General features: G+C 33.9%; 8 protein-coding genes across 8 annotated transcripts; 6 read left to right on the top strand and 2 right to left on the bottom strand.

Moving 5' to 3' along the window:
- The first annotated feature begins 20 nt into the window (after positions 1 to 20).
- NAEGRDRAFT_38765 (uncharacterized protein) lies at positions 21 to 1,224 on the top strand. Its single transcript, XM_002678587.1, has 2 exons — positions 21 to 379; positions 542 to 1,224. The coding sequence occupies exons 1-2, from the start codon at positions 92 to 94 to the stop codon at positions 1,172 to 1,174; spliced, it is 921 nt and encodes a 306-aa protein (XP_002678633.1). The 5' UTR covers positions 21 to 91; the 3' UTR covers positions 1,175 to 1,224.
- Positions 1,225 to 1,290: 66 nt separating this feature from the next.
- On the top strand, positions 1,291 to 2,403 carry NAEGRDRAFT_44477 (uncharacterized protein; the record flags this gene model as incomplete). Its single annotated transcript, XM_002678586.1, has 2 exons — positions 1,291 to 2,272; positions 2,333 to 2,403. The coding sequence occupies 2 exons, from the start codon at positions 1,291 to 1,293 to the stop codon at positions 2,401 to 2,403; spliced, it is 1,053 nt and encodes a 350-aa protein (XP_002678632.1).
- A 238-nt stretch (positions 2,404 to 2,641) lies between these two features.
- NAEGRDRAFT_66170 (uncharacterized protein) lies at positions 2,642 to 3,109 on the top strand (the record flags this gene model as incomplete). The annotated part of the gene is made up of 1 exon (XM_002678585.1): positions 2,642 to 3,109. One exon carries the CDS (start codon positions 2,642 to 2,644, stop codon positions 3,107 to 3,109), a length of 468 nt encoding a protein of 155 aa, XP_002678631.1.
- Positions 3,110 to 3,493: 384 nt separating this feature from the next.
- Positions 3,494 to 4,642, bottom strand: NAEGRDRAFT_32714 (uncharacterized protein; the record flags this gene model as incomplete). The annotated part of the gene is made up of 2 exons (XM_002678472.1): positions 3,494 to 4,248; positions 4,396 to 4,642. 2 exons carry the CDS (start codon positions 4,640 to 4,642, stop codon positions 3,494 to 3,496), a joined length of 1,002 nt encoding a protein of 333 aa, XP_002678518.1.
- Positions 4,643 to 4,910: 268 nt separating this feature from the next.
- NAEGRDRAFT_38762 (prolyl oligopeptidase) lies at positions 4,911 to 7,484 on the top strand. Its single transcript, XM_002678584.1, has 5 exons — positions 4,911 to 6,147; positions 6,177 to 6,514; positions 6,577 to 6,681; positions 6,737 to 6,861; positions 6,916 to 7,484. The coding sequence occupies exons 1-5, from the start codon at positions 5,011 to 5,013 to the stop codon at positions 7,392 to 7,394; spliced, it is 2,184 nt and encodes a 727-aa protein (XP_002678630.1). The 5' UTR covers positions 4,911 to 5,010; the 3' UTR covers positions 7,395 to 7,484.
- A 32-nt stretch (positions 7,485 to 7,516) lies between these two features.
- NAEGRDRAFT_66167 (uncharacterized protein) lies at positions 7,517 to 9,620 on the top strand (the record flags this gene model as incomplete). Its single annotated transcript, XM_002678583.1, has 2 exons — positions 7,517 to 8,268; positions 8,342 to 9,620. The coding sequence occupies 2 exons, from the start codon at positions 7,517 to 7,519 to the stop codon at positions 9,618 to 9,620; spliced, it is 2,031 nt and encodes a 676-aa protein (XP_002678629.1).
- A 202-nt stretch (positions 9,621 to 9,822) lies between these two features.
- NAEGRDRAFT_79296 (GAL4 domain-containing protein) lies at positions 9,823 to 12,128 on the bottom strand (the record flags this gene model as incomplete). The annotated part of the gene is made up of 4 exons (XM_002678471.1): positions 9,823 to 11,158; positions 11,201 to 11,645; positions 11,689 to 11,751; positions 11,807 to 12,128. 4 exons carry the CDS (start codon positions 12,126 to 12,128, stop codon positions 9,823 to 9,825), a joined length of 2,166 nt encoding a protein of 721 aa, XP_002678517.1.
- An 859-nt stretch (positions 12,129 to 12,987) lies between these two features.
- On the top strand, positions 12,988 to 18,291 carry NAEGRDRAFT_79295 (kinesin; the record flags this gene model as incomplete). The annotated part of the gene is made up of 1 exon (XM_002678582.1): positions 12,988 to 18,291. The coding sequence occupies one exon, from the start codon at positions 12,988 to 12,990 to the stop codon at positions 18,274 to 18,276; it is 5,289 nt and encodes a 1,762-aa protein (XP_002678628.1). The 3' UTR covers positions 18,277 to 18,291.
- Between the last annotated feature and the right edge of the window lie 143 nt (positions 18,292 to 18,434).

Here is an 18,434-nt window from a genome sequence, read left to right as displayed (position 1 = left end):
ATTAAATTAAAAAATGAACAGAAACAATCCGTCAGAGGAAAAACATTCAGTTCAGAGTGATGCAACTGTGGATTCACCATCTGAACCAACAATGACCAGTGTGATTGGATCGATCTCTCTTAATATTGCCGCATCTGTTGGTACGATCTTTATCAACAAGCACTTGTTCCAAAATCTAGGCTTTGTTGGTTTGGGAACAACTCTCACAGTGTTCCACTTTGTATTTTGCTTCGGATTCACTGCAGTTGCAGCCATGTTGGGTATTTTCCAACCAAAGAGACTTCCAATTATTAAGATTTTACCAATCAGTTTGGCTTTCTGTGGTTATGTTGTTTTCAATAATATTAGTTTGGCCTATAATAGTGTCTCCTTCTATCAGGTTTGTTTTACAATTTTGTGTTGTGGAGTGATAGAATTAAATAATTATTATTATTATTGTGGTGATATGATGATTTGAACTTTGATAATATTTAAATAATAATAATTAATGATGATATGATTCGGATTTATTATGTGCAACTAAATTATTGCAAAACCAAAGGTTATGAAAATTATGTGTACTCCTACAATTATTGCCATTGAATATTTCTTCTATAGAAAATCACAAGATAAGAGAATTTTGTACACTCTCATTCCTGTTTGTTTAGGTACTTTTATCACAGTTTTCACAGATATGGAAATGAATTACTACGGAACATTCATGGCAATTCTTGCTGTCGTCTCTAATTCCTTGTACACAATTTATGGTACTGAAAAGCAAAAGGAATTGAAGGCAAACTCTCTCCAAGTTTTACTCTATCAAAGTATTACTAGTGCTGTAATGTTGGCCTTTACAATTCCATTCTTTGATGATACTGAAGTTATTTCTGAATATGATTGGGGAAATGGAAATAATCTTTTTTGGATTATTTCTAGTTGTATCACTGCTTTCTTTGTTAATTTCAGTTTCTTCCTTGTTGCTGGTAAGACTTCTCCACTCTCTGTCAACGTTGTTGGTTATTTCAAGACAGTCTTGGTCTTTGTTGGTGGTATTATTTTGTTCACATCTGCCATCTCAGCCAAGAACTTGCTTGGTGTCTTTTTGACACTTGTTGGTGTTGCTTGGTACAGTTATGTTAAATACAAGATGAGCTTGGAAAGCAATCCTGTTCTTCCAACAACTAACAAGAATTAATTTCTTAATTCATAATCTAAAGAAATAGATCAATAAACCTCACTGCTCTGAAACATCTAAGAACTCTATTTTTAAAATCATCCAATAATTATTTTAAATTAAAATATTATTAAAAAATGTCTGACAATAAACGAATCATTGCTCTCGGATTTGAAGGAAGTGCCAATAAATTAGCTATCGGAGTGGTAACATTGGATGGTGAGATTTTAAGTAATCTGAGACATACCTACATCACACCACCAGGAACAGGATTTTTACCGAGAGAAACAGCAATCCATCACAAGGAACACATTCTCTCCATGGTTGAAAATGCCTTGAAGGAAGCTAACATAACAAAGGATGATGTTGATTGTTTATGTTATACTAAAGGACCTGGAATGGGTGCTTGTCTACATGTTGTAGCTGTAGTAGCAAGAACTTTGGCTCAACTCTGGAAAAAGCCTCTCATTCCTGTCAATCACTGTATTGGACATATTGAAATGGGAAGAGTTGTTTGTAAAGCTGATAATCCAATAGTATTATATGTTAGTGGAGGTAATACTCAAGTTATTGCTTATAGTATGGGAAAATATAGAATTTTTGGAGAAACTATTGATATTGCTGTTGGTAATTGTTTGGATAGATTTGCTCGTCTGATAAATTTATCAAATGATCCAAGTCCAGGATATAATATTGAACAACTGGCTCGTAAAAAGAATGAAGATGGATCAGATTTGAAATATATTGAACTGCCATATGTTGTAAAGGGAATGGATGTTAGTTTTTCAGGAATTTTATCATGGCTGGAAAAATTTGGTTTGGAAATGTTAAAGAAGGGTGAATGTACAGCTGAAGATTTGTGTTTTTCACTTCAAGAAACAATATTTGCCATGCTTGTTGAAATTACAGAAAGAGCCATGGCTCACTGTAACTCAAATGATGTCTTAATCGTTGGTGGAGTTGGTTGTAATGAACGTTTACAACAAATGATGCAACAAATGGTTTCTGAAAGAACTGGAGGTATACTTCATGCCATGGATGATAGATATTGTATTGATAATGGTTGCATGATTGCCTATGCAGGTATTTTACATTTCAATGCCATTGCTAAGGAACATGGTGGAGCTCAAGCTGTTTTGGAAAATACCAAACTTTTATACGAATTGTATCCATTGAAAGAATGTTCTGTGACTCAAAGATATAGAACAGATGAAGTTGATGTTATTTGGCGTACTAATCCACAACAATAAATCAATTCTTTTCCAATGATAATAGCTTCTCAATTTCTAATATGTTTTAAATGGGATAATATGAATGAGGACCATTACAAAATTGAAAAATGGCGCCAATTTTTGCTACGGAACGTTGTATGAATGTTGGTTTTCGGAAAGTGTTGTATGTTGTTGATAATTAAGATAACAATAAAAAATAGCACAACTTGAGAAATAGAGGATGGTATACATTAAAGTCAAGCATTCCGAGAAGGACATGTTTATGCATGAAGCTCACTATGATATTGAATTGGACACAATTATAAGGGATTTGGCAAAATTGAATAATTTGAGAGTGAAACTGAAGAATTTGGTTTCCGAACTGATTAGATTGAAGGATAAGGGTCCAATTTTACCACAAGAAGAGGAAGACACTCCAAAAATTGAGGAGTTATCTTTGGATGAAGATGAAAACACAAAGAAAAAGGATGAACCATCATTCGGAGTTAAAATCACTGATCAAAACTTGTTGACAACTGTAAATAATGTAATTGAGGAATGCAATAGAGTTCTTTCACATGAGAGAGCTGATAAAAAGGATTCAACCACTGAAAAGGAATTAACTGATTGTATAATGAACGTGAAGGGTGTTGTGACAATGGCCTATCCAATGGGTCTCCCTCAATCCGATCCTCTTACATTTATTTTCAGTGATGAATTCAGAGTTGTAAGTTTAAATTATTGAATGGTTTTAATTGATTTTTATTTACTGAAATACTGAAAATCATTAGAAGGAAATGTATGATCCAGAAACTTGCACACTTTGGTTTTGTGGAAAGGAGTTACCAAGAGATAAGAAACTTATGGATACTAAATCAATTGGCAGGAATGACAAGACTCAAATTATTGCAAAAATTGGAAGAAAGGGGGCTGGAGCTCCTCCAAGAGAAGAACCAGTCTCTGAAGCTGACCAAAAACGATTGATGGCCTACTATTACAAAAAGCAAGAAGAACACAAAAAGTTAGCTGAAGATGAAGATTTGAACTATGTAAATAGTGGATGGGCTAATACCAAATCTTTACACACTCAACTACATGGTATTTCAGGATTAAGTTGGAAATAAATTTATTAAATACCACTACGATAGAGTACAATTTCTCGTTGTTTGAAGAATCTTCTTCCCTTGGTGTCACACAATGCCAAGTGAATGAAATATTTAACATTGAATTTGTTGTTGACATTTTCACATGTACTTGTCATCTTCCATGGATCAACAGCTTTAAGGAAAAGTCTGACTGGAACCTTTTCATCTTTAGCTGGAGTGCCATCAATAATTTCAAATTTGTGAAGAACTTCTTGTTCCGAATGCCCTTCAACTAATCCGTTATTTGTGGTAGTTTGTGGTGTTGTTCCTTGCAAGCTTGGTGTACCAATTAGTGTTTCCTTTCTGATGATACTAACTTCTGCCTTGTCAATTTTAACATTGACCAAGAAGAATTGTAATTCTCCCAAAATACACCCATTCTTAAGATCATGATAAACACTATGATATTTGATACTTAACAGGACAATACCTTCCAAACCAACTTCCATTCCAATACCTGGATCTTCATTACTTGGTTTTTCCACAATCTTTTGAACCCAGAATTCGAGTTCCTTCACAATTGTATTGATAACTTTCATGGATCTATTAACTGTTACTCTCAAGAAATATCTCACATCAACATTAATTCCACGATAACTGTCCCATTCCTTGTCCACACTCTTAAAGCAAAATTCATATTCGGCATCTCGGGACAAGTTCATGTTTGGTGCTGTTGCTGGAGCAAGCTCCTTTGAAATTGAAAGGAAAGTAGTTACATTCTTTCCTTCAACAAATGAAACTATTTACAATCAAGTGTTAGAGTTGTTTGATGGCGTTATCAGCATCATTGATAATAAGATTATAATTCACATTTTAATATTATTATAATAATTATAATAAATTTCATCAAATAATTAAATTCCATCAAACAAGTTTAAAAACATACCAATTTCTCCAATTAATTCAATAGTAATTCCCAAGTGATCAAAAGGCTTATCTACAGTAACTTTAACCTTTCCTTGAATAGGATCGTCTCTATCAAAAACCATAAGCTTTTGTTCAACACCTTCCAATCCAAATCTATCTTTTGGATTATTCATTTCAATGATGGCGTTTTTAAACTTCTCCGAAGGATCCAACTCAATATCCACAGTACATGGTGGTTTGATAATGCTCGAGAAGAGTTTCTTCATTTTTTGATGTTGATAATCTTCCTCCGAGACACAATAAAATCTTCTTGATGATGATTATGAAAAATAATAATGAAACCCACGAAGATCTAGACTTGGATGACAATAAGTGTGTCTCGATCTTTCCACCTCCATCATCTTTTCCATCATGATATTCTTCATAGATGACCATCTATGGATTTGAATAAAGGAATGAAAAAATGAAAGCAATTTGCCCAACAACACGCAAATCCATTCTTAAAATAACAAGAAAAAAATTTTGCATTGCCTTGTTAGGGAGATCATCATTGACCAGCAACAAGAACAACAACACGATAATTAATACGGGATCAAACAAATTGTATCACTTCACCACCATAAAAAAAGAAAAGATGAATCCTAGTGTTATTGCTGAGAGAATTGATCGTACTACTTCAATTCATGGTTTGGAATTGCATGATCCATACTTTTGGTTGAGAGAAAAAACAAATCCGAAAGTGAAAGAGTTTTTGGAATCAGAGAATGAATTTTGCACTCAAAAGATGAATCACACTGAAAATCTTCAAGATGTATTGTTTAATGAAATTAAGAATAGAATTAAGCAAACTGATGAAAGTGTTCCATATCGTTATAAGAATTACATGTACTATTCCAAAACTGAAGATGGAAAACAATACTCAATTTATTGTAGAAAACCAGCAGCTGGAGGAGAGGAAGAAATTTTGTTAGATCAAAATCAACTTGTTGAGGAATTGAAAGTCCCATTTTTGACAATTGGCATTTTCAAGGTTTCTCCATGTGAACAATTTTTAGCGTACTCTATTGATGTCGATGGATCTGAATATTATGACTTGTATATTAAGGATTTGAGATGTGGAAAATTATTGAAAAATAAGATTGATAGATCTCAAAAAAGTGGGCGTTCTTTGGAATTCAGCTCTGATTCTAAAACCATTGTCTTTACAACTTATGATCATACACACAGACCATACAGGGTTTATAGAGCTAATATTGATATTGATACTCTTGTAGATGAGAGATCACAATGTGAGGAAATTCTCGTTGATAATTGTGAACTTCTCTTCACTGATGAAGATGAAAAGTATTTTGTGTCTGTGAGAAAGAGTCTTTCAGGTCAATATTTATTCATTGAATCTTCTTCAAATATTACATCAGAGTATCACTATTTGAAGAGTGAGGATTTAAAGACTGGAACTTTCAAATTATTTGGTAATAGACCTAGAAGAGAGGGTGTTGAATTTTCAGTCTCACATCAAGGTGATTACTTTTATATTATTCACAATGAAGGTGAAAATGTAAATTTCAAAGTTGTCAGAACTCCTATTTCAAATCCAGACTTTGACAGTGCTGAGGATTTCGTTCCATACAATGAAAAATTCTATTGTGAATATCTCATTTCATTCTCCAGCAAGATTGCCTTGTTTGGTAGAGCAGATGGTGTTCCAAAGTTGGTTATTTTAGATCCTTCTAAACAGTCTCCACCAAAGGTATGTTTCTTTTCGATTCGCGTTCTCATTCGAATTCATTCAACAAATAGGAAGTTGTATTCCCAGAGCCAAGTTATGATTTGAGTGTCAGCCACAACAGAGAATATGAAACCTCATTGGTCAGAATTGAATATTCCTCCTTCTTAACTCCGCCAACAGTTTATGACTATGACATGGAAAATAATGAGTTCATTGTTTTGAAGCAAGATGAAGTTCTTGGTGGATTTGATAAAAATCAATACAAACAAGAAAAGATCGTGGCCAAGTCAAGAGATGGTAAAACTGAAATCCCAATCAGCTTAGTCTACAAGAAGAAGGCAGGAGATGAATCAATCGTTTTGGATGGAACCAATCCTCTCTTACTCTATGCATATGGTTCTTATGGAAGGTATGTCATTTGTAATCATATTTTTATTAATGTTATCACAATTTCAACTCTATTGGAAATAGTTGTATGGACGCTTACTTCTCCTATTCTGTTATCAGTCTCCTCGACAGAGGAATGATTTATGCTATTCCAGCTATTAGAGGAGGTGCTGAAAATGGAAGAAAATGGTAATTATTTTTATTTTATTTTTTATTTTAATTTATTTTATTATTTCCATATTAGGTATAAGGATGGTAAATTATTGAATAAGAAGAATACTTTCTTTGATTTTATCGATAGTGCTTCCCATTTGATTGAAAGTGGCTACACTAACAAGGATCGTATGTGTATTTATGGAGGTTCTGCAGGTTAGTTTTTATCATAATTTCTTATTGAGATAATTTTTAAATAATAATAATTAGGTGGACTTTTAATTGGTGCTGTTGTAAACGAAAGACCTGATTTATTTAAGGCTGCCATTTTGCAAGTACCTTTCGTTGATGTTATCAATACCATGTTGGACGAGACACTTCCACTCACAGTTACTGAGTTTGATGAGTGGGGTAATCCAAAAGATAAGACCTATTTTGACTATATGTACTCTTATTCACCATACGACAATATTGATAGAGATGAGAATGTAGATAAACAATATCCAGCCATTTTAATTGACCACGCTTTCAATGATACCAGAGTTAATTACTGGGAAGGTGCTAAATATGTTGCTAGTATGCGTCATTTCTTTGCTACAAAGAAGAATAATCAAAAAACCAACTTGATTTTAATGAAGACAAATATGGATCAAGGTCACGGAGGTAGCTCAGGAAGATACAGTCGTTATAAGGAAATTGCTTTCAGATATGCCTTTATCATTGATCAATTAATTGGAAATTCTCAATAATTCAATAGATACTTTATAGTTAACAATCAGTATGCTATTGTTACAAAATTATGTAGTAATAAATAACATTTTAAATATCATTCAAAAAAATGCATCTACTTCCACACCATCACTATGACGGCATGCATCATCAGGAAAATCATCACCACAACCAGATATCATCGTCATCAGGTAAACGAGAGAGAACTCATCACAAAATTGATTCGGAACAAGTAGAGGAGGATATCGATGTATTCAAAACGGAACACAGAATGAAAGACTTGGCCATTTTCCAAAAGAGTCTAAATATGCACTCTCAACAATTGAAAGAACAGAAAGAGGGAATGGAACAAGTTTCCATCACTTTAAAAACAAAAACTAGAGGAAGAAACAAATCAGTAACTGAGTATCCTGATAGCATGTTTCAATTACAATACACCTACTATGAATATTTGTGTAAGAATAAGATGGCAAAGGAACAGGCTTCAGTTGACTTTATTCCATATAAGGATGATGATTTTTGTGTGGATTATCAATCATATTCGAAATACTTTGATGATTTGAGTTTTATAGAAAATGGAAATAATTCTGCAAAAAAGAGTGGATATTCCAAGTTTATGAAATATTATTTGGATTTGTGGGCCGAAACTATTTACCGAACAATGGTAGAAAGAATTAGTGAAAAATATGGTGAAAATGATGAAGTGTTAAAATTACTGGCTGAGGATTTTATGAGGGAGTATGAAAATGAGAATCAAGAACTATTTGTCATGGCAGAGGAACACTTACAATATGATAGGAAAAAGTTTAGACTGAAAATTATGGAACTGTTCCAGGAACAATTATCGAGCTATTCAATTTTCAAGAGGGAAAATGAGCAAAAATCTCAATCAAAGTAGGTTAACACGTGAATTATTGAGAGTTTATCCATCATATTATTATTATTATTTATTGTGGGAATTTTATAGGAATGGATCACTAGAATCGATATGGAGTATTACAGCCAAGCTATTTTGTTACAAGTGCATGAAATTTGATTGTGCTATTCACAGAGTGGAGTATGATACATGCATTAGAGATCCAGAAGATGCTAGAGCCACCCCTGAATATAATAATGAATTATCTATTGGCTCTATTTTAGAAAAGCTATTCAAAACTCAAAACTCATTGCTTGTCAACAAAAAATACTCTCTTAAACCATGCTCATCAGAGTGCTATCTGCATTGTGTTGAGGATGAATCAATATCAGATTCATACGACCATTGGACGAAATATGATAAGGAAATTGCCCTTAATACTGTTTTTATCTATGGAGAACGATTTTTGGAAAATATGAACAATTCAAAGTGTTCCAATAGAGATGTCTTTTGTCAGATGGCAGAACATCACATTCGTCCATGCAGAGAAATTAAGAAATTCATCTGTGATTGGTTCTTTAATTTCAAAATTAGAATGGCAAGAAGGAAATCTCCACCCAAGAACAAGGTAGAAGAGTTGGCCATTATGAGAGGTGTGGCAAAATCATTCTTAACGCCCGAAGAGTTGGATATGTTAGAAACTCAAATTGTTAAGAAAATCAACCCTGAGAAGGTTATCTTTCCCAATCTTCACAAACCAATGCTCTATAACCCGTGTCAGTGTGCAATAATGAACGTTTCAGAATGTAATTGTGTAAAGAATGGAACCTTTTGTACAGAGTTGTGTAATTGCTTTACAGAAAAGAATAGATTCAAAAATCACAACTGTGCAGGGGCTAAGTGTACATGTAAAAAGTATCAGAGATCGTGTTTTGGATATTGTGACTGTAAGAATAGTTGCCAGAATAGTTTTTCTAAACACTTTATGAAACGGTGTGCAGTAGGATTCAGTCAGCTGCATGGTTTAGGTTTATTCTCTCTGGAGCCTATTAAAAAGGACGAGCTGATAGTGGAGTATGTTGGTGAGATTGTATCCATATTGGAAGAGAATAGAAGATCAGTAATCTATGACATGTATGAATCGAGTTATTTGTTCGAACTGAATGAAAATATGAGTGTGGACGCGTTTAGAAAAGGAAATGAATCAAGATTCCTCAATGATGCACAAGGAAAGGTTAGAACTTCAAAAACCAATAATTGCATCCCCAAAATTGTGTATGACACCAATTCACATGATTACAGGATTGGGATTTATGCATTGAAAGATATTGATATTCATTCAGAATTACTCTTCTCTTATGGAGACAGATTTTGGAAGAATTTTAAATAGTTTTCAAGATATTATTGGAGGGTTTACACGAGTAATAATTCCAAACAGATGAATTGCCACTAATGGATAAGGGAGAAAATTCAGAAAATTATTTACAAAATATTACAATAACAAATTTAGAAATAATTGGAACAGTCAGATATTTCTATTAAAACTGAAAAGCTCTTATGTTTAATAATTTTGAATATTTACAATATATTTATTATTGACCAATTGTTTGCCATATCGATTCTAACTTGTTCTGATAGGATTCATGATCGCTCACAGTTCCTAGTTGTTGCAATAATTCTGTAAGATCAGAGTTAGGGAAACATGACTCGTTGTTATTGTTTTGGTCAAAGATATTAGTATTCCAATCCTGTGGAGGACATGATTCACATTGAGGAACATCATTAGTGAATGGAAGATATCCACTTGAATTTGTAATACCTTGTGGAACGTGTTGTCTTTCACTCTCTAAGAGATCAGCAAACTCTGATCTCTTATTCATGATATTAATCATATCAAATAGGGTATATTTTAAAACTACAAATTTAGAGCTGATAACCTTGAGTGATTTGTAATTTTCAATAGACATACTACTATCATTAACACTAAGGTTAATGTTGATAAGGATAGGGAAGAAGAGAATAATAGCTGGTGCTGACTTCCAGAAAGTTGGCTTAGCTGCTAAACCAGTTGCCTTGGTAGCACAGTGTAAACCCATCTTATCTAGTCCACATCTCACCAAAATATCCGATCTAAGAGAATAGAGACAGAATCTGTGCACATTCTTTTGGAGATCATCTCTGTTAAACTTTTCTGATTCAATATACTTTTCAATAGTTTCTAATTTTCTCAAAATCTTGATATATTCGATTTGGTTATTTGTCAACATGGCAAGTCTTGAGACCAACAAGTAGTAAACCAAAATGGCTGTGAAAGAGACTTCTTCACTTCCCTTAACAAGACTCATATCGGCAATTTTGGTTTCTATTTCTTCAATCTCGCGCATACACTTCGAAGAACCAATATAGTTTTTAACATTTTTAACAAGTTCACGAATGGATGGAATTTGAGGATGGTTTGGATTATTGGCATTCTTAAGAAGGCAATCAAATGAATTTTCTTCAACTTTGAGAATGTTCAACTCGAACAACCATTTAGAGAACGTTGTTGCCAATGAGAGAGCAGAAAGAGTTTGGTAATACTTGTCGGTTTCAATTTGGTAAGAACACAAGTCCGTAGACATGTCCAAAGCAATTCTGTTGTACATGTGACCTTTGATTCTTTCACCTTCTGAACAAGCATAAATACCCATCAAACTCAAAGCACATGAAGCTTCCCTAGATGGCTTATCAAACAAGTAACTAGCTTGATTTCTTGCTCTATTGAAAAATTCAATACAGTTCTTTCTGTCCTCTAATCTTTGAGCGCCCATTGCACATACAATATTTGTTAAGAGTTGGTAACCAGTTGGTTCAGATGAAAAAATAACAGCCTTATTGAGGGCATTATCCAACATGTTTCTATCTACAAGGGAGTGGCATGTCACAGAACTAGAAATGTTTAATGCATGAATGCATGAAAATACTACTTACTCTAAGAATTGATCGACGAGTGTTCTTGTATGAACATTGACTGCAAATTGGAGACCTGTAAGTGGACTAGGTTGTTGCGGTTGTGAATAGAAATTGGTAAGAGCAGTAGATGGATTAGTATTCTTATTGGAAGAGAAAATAGCTTCAGTAATGTAAGAGTCCAAGTCAACAGAGCTAACTATTTTTTGAGGTTGTTGAGTTTGGTGTTGTACAATTTGTTGTTGTTGAGTTTGTTGAGCTTGTTGAGGTGGTGATTGATTGAAATATACAGGAGCATTAAATTGTTGTTGAGCTTGTTGTTGTTGAATTTGTTGGATTTGTTGATTTTGGTTGGCACACAATCCAGCAGCACATGTTAATTGTTCTACAGTGTATTCTTCCTCATCTCCATCATTTGCCTTTCTCTTCTTTGACTTTGGACCTCTCTTTTGAGGTGGTAAATAAACTAACATGATAAGTTTAAAATGATTTTCACACAAACTACATACCACATGGAATACCCTTCTTCTTACATCTGGTACAAGCATTTGGAGATTCGCCATCACACTTTTCTAAAATGAGAAAAATTGAATGTTTAAGGAATTTCATATTGTGACTAGTACATACTGTGCAATTTGTTACAATAAACGCATGCAATCTTTGGCTTTTTCTTTTCCTTTGATTTTCCTTGAGTTGTTGGTGTAGTTTTGTTTGTCATGGCATCAATATCATTATCAATATCAAAAGTGCTAGTAGTATTCAATTGGCAACAATCATCATTATTTCGATGTTGTTCAATGAGTGGAGTAAAAGCCAACTGACTTGTATCCAAACTACTAGTAACACCACCATTATTCATTCCTCCTAAATTAAAATCTCCAAACATATTATCAGAGAAATACCACTGATTTTGTTGATTATTATTGTTATTGGGTGTCAGCGTAGACATTTTATTCAGTGATAGGCCCACCAGTCGGTCGAATTCATCATCATTAAACTCATCATGAGCAGGTGTATTGATACTTCCACTGTGTGGGTACATTTTGCCTATTTTTTCTAATGTTGTTGGCGAATTAATTTTTCGCCGATTCTGAAAAAGGACTAAATTATCTCTGGGTTGAGTATGTAATGTATTTGAGGATCAAAACTGTGAGTTATGAATAGACAATTTGGTTTTTAACAAAATTGGAATGTAGATGACCAAGATAATTATTTAATGTAATTTGGCAAATATCTTCTTTCTGAATTGGATATTATGACAATTTGTTGGTATTATAGCCTTGCTTCATTCACAACCTGCAAGTGTTTATTAACTCGAGTAATTTGTCTGAGAAGAAGAGATGGAAATTTGAAAGGAGATAATCAATTTCCTGTTCAGAAGTGGTTCTGGTATTAATATATCTCCATGTTTAAGGTATGCAGTTGTGCTTAATTTAAATTACTTAATAATTTGTTCTGGAAGCGAATCCCATGTGAGAAGTATTTTATCAAACAGGAAAGATCACTACCAGATAATTCTTAGCGTAGATGAATAGCAGCTTTGAGAGAATTATAACACAATCATTAATATTATGAAATTGAAGGAATTTAACGAGATTTTCTTATTTTTAAAATGCTTGTTATTGTTTTGAAATTTGTGAAGAACCTAAATCTTGGCGCCAATTTTAGTCTGTTAGATGGCGCCAAAATTTTGTTCTTTAAAAAAATTAAAAAAAAACATCACACCACAAAATTAACCATTCTCTCACCATTCCTTTGTGTACATACAAGCTTTTTCAACAACCATATAGTATATTATTAATAATATAATGAGGAATAATTTAAATAATTTGAGTGGCGTGTTTTCTCCGTCCCAAGATTTGGAACGAATGCTTGCCTCTCCAACAACAAGTTCCTTCACAACAAGAAGACAAAACATTCAAACTCCATCCTTTATGGTGTCTCCAATAGTCTCAAGAGGAGGATTATTCTCACCTCTTCCTTCTTTAGGTGATGACGAAACTCTGTCTGCAACCAACAGGACAGAAATATTTTCAAAAGATGATGACGATAAATCGAGTGTGAGAGTGGTAGTAAGAGTTAGACCACTCTTTGACAATGAAACACAAAATTGCATCCAAGTAGATCCAGCAACAAAAAGATCACTTCAAGTTATTAGCAATAATCCAAAAGAGAAACCAAAAACCTTTACTTTCGACCACGTAGCAAGCCCAACAACAACACAAAAAGATATGTTCGAGTTTTGTGGCAAACCAATAGTGGATAGTTATCTAGCTGGATATAACGGTACAATCTTTTGTTATGGGCAAACAGGAAGTGGTAAAACTTTTACTATGGGAACGTCACACAATGACGACGTAATGGAAGATGACTTGTTGTCATCAATGCACAATTTACACTTGCCTTCATCTGCAGGTTTAATACCAAGAGTTCTATCATACATATTTTCAGAAATTGAAAAGAAAAGACAACAAAAAGAAATCAAGTTTATTGTCAGTTGCTCATTTCTGGAAATTTACAACGAAAGAATTACAGATTTATTGGATTCAACACCTAAATTACCTCTTTTTAATGGTGGTACTGTATCCAAGAGTTTAAATTTAAGAGAGGATATCAAATCTGGAGTTTATGTTGAACAATTAATTCATGAGGATATTGCAACACCAGTTGAAGCTTTAGCCATTTTGAAGAAGGGTCTATCAAATAGACATGTTGGCTCAACATCTATGAATAATCAATCATCACGTTCTCATTCTGTTTTTACCATCTATATGAAATCACAAGAAACATCAGAGGGAGGAACAAAAACGCGTACATCTAGGCTTAATCTTATCGATCTTGCTGGTTCGGAAAGACAATCAACATCTAATACCGAAGGAGACAGATTGAAAGAAGCTTGTTCTATCAATAAGTCTCTTTCTACTCTAGGAAAAGTTATCAAGGATCTAGTTGACGTTGCTAATGGTATTTCTAGGCATGTACAATACAGAGATAGCAAATTAACATTCTTACTTAAGGATTCTCTTGGAGGGAATTCTAAGACTTGTGTTATTGCGAACATTAGTCCTGCCATTAATTCATTATCAGAATCCTTGTCAACTCTTACATTTGCTCAAAGAGCTAAACGAATTAAGAATGAAGCTAAAATCAATGAAGAGACATCTGGAAGTATTACATTTTTGCAAGAACAAATTAAACTCCTGAGGAAACAGTTATTGGAGGCAAACAAACGAGTTTCAGAAGTTCCACAAACTCCTACTCCACAACTTTCTATGGATGAAAATGAAAAGGAACAATATATTATAGCATTACAACAACAACATGTATATCTCTCTGCTCAGACAGATGAACACGAGGAGAAGAATTCCATTCTTACTCATCGTGTTGAAGAGCTCAAGAAGGTTGCATCCTCAAAGGATCGCTTATTAACATCAACTAGATTTTTGCTAAGATTGCGAGAGGCAAAGATCGCTAGACTCACTGGAAAATCAGTGAAAAATCCAAAACAAGATTTTGTCTCTGGTTTAGATTTTGACTTTGATAGACCACAATCACCACAAAAGTTTTCCAAATTCAATTTTGAAAATTTCACACTTGATAATGAAGAACAATTCCTCTCTATAGCCGACAGTGCCCTCCAAAAGGCCCTCTCACCTGAACAACATCCAGATGTTATTCAGCTCAAGATTGAAAATATGGAACTGAAAGATCAACTTAATTCATATGAATCCCAATTTTCCAAGCAATTTGGAGCTAACAAGGAGTTGTTTAAGGAATTACATTCCTACATTCAAAGTTTAGAGCTTTCAATCAGACATTTAACTGGCGAAAAGGAACAACTTGCCAACAAAATTCAAGACATGGAAAAGAGCCACAGAAGAAACTCTTCAATACTCCAAGAACAAGTAGCAATCAGTGAAAATCAAACACTGTTAGGAGAAATAACAAGGTTAGAACAAATGTATGAGGAATCCTTGGAAACTATTGCCTCACTTAAGAAGGATATAACACAAAGCCAAGAAAAGGAGCAAATGGCATGGAGCGAGCTTGAGAGCATCAAGCAACTTTTAGAACAAGTAGCATCTGATAAGGAGAATATGCTTTCAGAAAATATCAAATTAAAAGAGGAGAGGACTCAAATTGAAGCAATGTTGGAAGGTTTGGAAAACCAACAAATGGTCCAAAAAGGTCAAGAAGAAACTATTAGAATGTTGGAGGAAATGAGAGAACGTGAGGAAATGGCCAAACACGAGGCAGAGTCTAAATTAATACTCGCACACCAAGAGATTGAAGCTCTCAAACAACAGTTAGAAAGCACAGAACAGCTATTTGGAGAATCTATGCAGGAGAATGAACAATCCAATGAGGAAATATCCAAACTGAAAGTAGTAATAGAAACTCTTAATACCAGTATTGATACTTTGTCTTTCAGAGAGCAAGAGTTACTTCTATCTATATCTGAAAGAGATGCCAGCATTGAATCTTTAAAGTCTCAACTTGAAGAAGTCAAATCTAAAGAATCAATGTTTGCTGAACAAACTCAACAAAAGGAAACTGTTCTATCCTCTCAATTAGAACAGGAAGTGGCAACCAAGTGTATGCTTATGTCTGCACTTGATGAGAAGGAGAAGGCTTTGATGAGCTCCTTTGAACAAATCAAACACTATGGTGAAGCCAATGATAAGCTAAAGGATTCTATTCAAGTATCTGAAAGAGACTTGGCAGAAATGAAAGATAAATACCAAAGTACAATCGACGAACTTGAACAGCTCAACACAATTCACAAAGAATTCCTTGAAAGCGAGGATAAATCTAGAAGAGAAAGCGAAGAACAAATCAATTCTCTTCAAGAATTGATTGAGGCATTGAAATTCGAACTTGGCGAAAATATGGAAGCAAACAAGATTCTCAATGAAGAATTGGAACAATCCAAATCACAGTTCACCGACCAAATTTCTGAACTGACCTTGGCTCTTGAGAAACAAGTTCAACTTGTCAACAATATTTCCTCTGAAAAAGATATCACACTGAGAGAATTGAATGAAAAACTTCACAATGAAAATATAATCCTGAAAATGAAGGAAGCAGAATTATCAAAGCTAACCTCCGAAATTGAGACCCTTAAGATTAACTTCTCTGAATCAGAGCAAAATTATGAAAGTATTACACAACTTGCTGAAGAAAGTATTGTCAAGTTACAAGATCGTGAAAATCAACTTGTAGAAGAAATTCAAACCATGAACGGTAAAATCACTACCTACATTGAAGAAAATGAAAAACTAAAGGAATGTGCTCGAGTATCGGAAAGGGAATTGATTGAAATGACTGAAAAATATCAAAGTGCCCTCAATACTCTCCAAACCATCAAATCAACCCATGAAGATGCTATCAACAACCTTAAACAATGCTTAGCTCTGGAACAAGAACGAAATGATGACCTTTTACAACACTTGAGCTCTATGGGTAATACCTCCGAGGAAGAAAAGAAACAACTATTGGAAAACGAAGAACAGTTAAGAAGAGAAAGAGAGGAACAAATCAATTCTCTTCAAGAATTGATTGAGGCATTGAAATTCGAACTTGGCGAAAATATGGAAGCAAACAAGATTCTCAATGAAGAATTGGAACAATCCAAATCACAATTCACCGATCAAATTTCTGAACTGACCTTGGCTCTTGAGAAACAAGTTCAACTTGTCAACAATATTTCCTCTGAAAAGGACTCCATGTTCAGAGAATTGAACGATAAATTAATCAATGAAAATATTGAACTCAAATTGAAGGAAACAGAAATCTCTAATTTGACCTCTGAACTTGAAAGTTTCAAGCGCAAGTATTCTGAGGTACAACAACACAATGAAAGCATTACACAACTCGCTGAAGAGAGCATTGAAAAGTTGCAAGAACGTGAACAGGAAGTGCAAAAACTCGAAGAACAAGTGTCTAACCTCGAGACTGAGCTCGATAGCAAAGGCCAAGAGTTGAACAATAGCAATCAAAAACTCAATTCAACTCTAAGACAATTAGAAGCTTTGAAAACCTCAAGTGATGGTGCTTCCAATGAGAATATCAAGCTGTTGAGCACAATTGAATCTCTAGAAGATCAAATCAAATCCAAGCAAAATGAAATTGAACAACAATTGGAATCTATTCGTTCATTGCAATCAGGAGAAGAATTCACCAGATTGACTGAAAAATTAAACACTGTAGAAAAGAAGTGTGAAAGTCTGGTCAAAACTCTTCAAACTGAAAGAGAAACCCTCTTGAGAAAAGAGTCTGACCTTAACGATTTGAGAAATAACTATGATGAGAGCAAAGAACAATTATCTACCCTCGAAAAACGAAGCCTCTCACAACAAATGATTCACGAAGAGACATTGAAAAAGTTGAAAGAAAAATACAAATCGGAAAAGAACCAATTAGAGGCTTCATTGGAAAGCTTGAGACAAAAGTATGCAGATAGTGTCACTGAAGTTAATAGTCTAAAGGAAGAGCTTGAATCATTAAGAAAAGATCATGAAAAGATAATTGGACACAACAATCACAAGCAAAAGATTCAATATCAATTAAAGATTAAGAGAGAAAATGATGAATTGAGGGATGAATTACAAAGAGCTCAAAAAGAACTTTCTGATATGAAACGACAATTTAATCCTCCACCAAGACCAGCTCTGTTTGGAAATACCAATTTTGAGAAGAATCACTCACCAACAGAAGTACCTCTCAGAGACAGAACCTCATTCTACATTAAACGAGGACCAACAACAAGTGAATCAGCTTCACTTCCAACTCCACTCAATCTCAACCAATCGGCCCTCACCAAAGATAGACCAATTATGGGAAGATCCAAGATGTTAGTTTCCAATATTACAACAAGAAACTTTTCTCCAGTAGATAAGGAAAATGTTGAAGAACTGAAAACACCTCAAACTGCTTCTTTGAATACATCGTCATTGTTTGGAGGAAACAGAAAGAGAAGGAATATTGGTGATTCCAATCCAAACGAAACTTCAGCATTATTTGATGCTGATGTAACAGAATCTTCAACTAAGAAGGTCAAGCCAACAGAAGTTGACGAAAAACCAAAATTTAGATAAATTTTCTACTTATTGAAATTTAATTCTTTTGTCTTTTTGGAGTATTTTGTAATTTTTGTTTGAATCTATTGCACAAAAGTTTTGGAATCCTTTAAAATGTTGTTGCATCAGACGAGATTGTTAATATTTCTTAACCACTTGTACTAAATATTGTTATT

This window comes from Naegleria gruberi, assembly GCF_000004985.1.
Source record: "Naegleria gruberi genomic scaffold NAEGRscaffold_17, whole genome shotgun sequence".
Classification (NCBI taxonomy): domain Eukaryota; phylum Heterolobosea; class Eutetramitea; order Acrasida; family Naegleriidae; genus Naegleria; species Naegleria gruberi.
This window is presented reverse-complemented; position numbering and strand designations above follow the sequence as displayed.

What these genes read in the sequence shown, in the direction of transcription:
- NAEGRDRAFT_38765 (XM_002678587.1), top strand. Translation starts at nt 92, where the DNA reads ATGACCAGTGTGATTGGATCGATCTCTCTTAATATTGCCGCATCTGTT. An exon ending in ATAGTGTCTCCTTCTATCAG is followed by an intron (nt 380 to 541) that starts GTTTGTTTTACA and finishes GCAAAACCAAAG; the next exon opens with GTTATGAAAATTATGTGTAC.
- NAEGRDRAFT_38762 (XM_002678584.1), top strand. Translation starts at nt 5,011, where the DNA reads ATGAATCCTAGTGTTATTGCTGAGAGAATTGATCGTACTACTTCAATT. An exon ending in TATGTTTCTTTTCGATTCGC is followed by an intron (nt 6,148 to 6,176) that starts GTTCTCATTCGA and finishes TTCAACAAATAG; the next exon opens with GAAGTTGTATTCCCAGAGCC. An exon ending in GCTGAAAATGGAAGAAAATG is followed by an intron (nt 6,682 to 6,736) that starts GTAATTATTTTT and finishes TTTCCATATTAG; the next exon opens with GTATAAGGATGGTAAATTAT.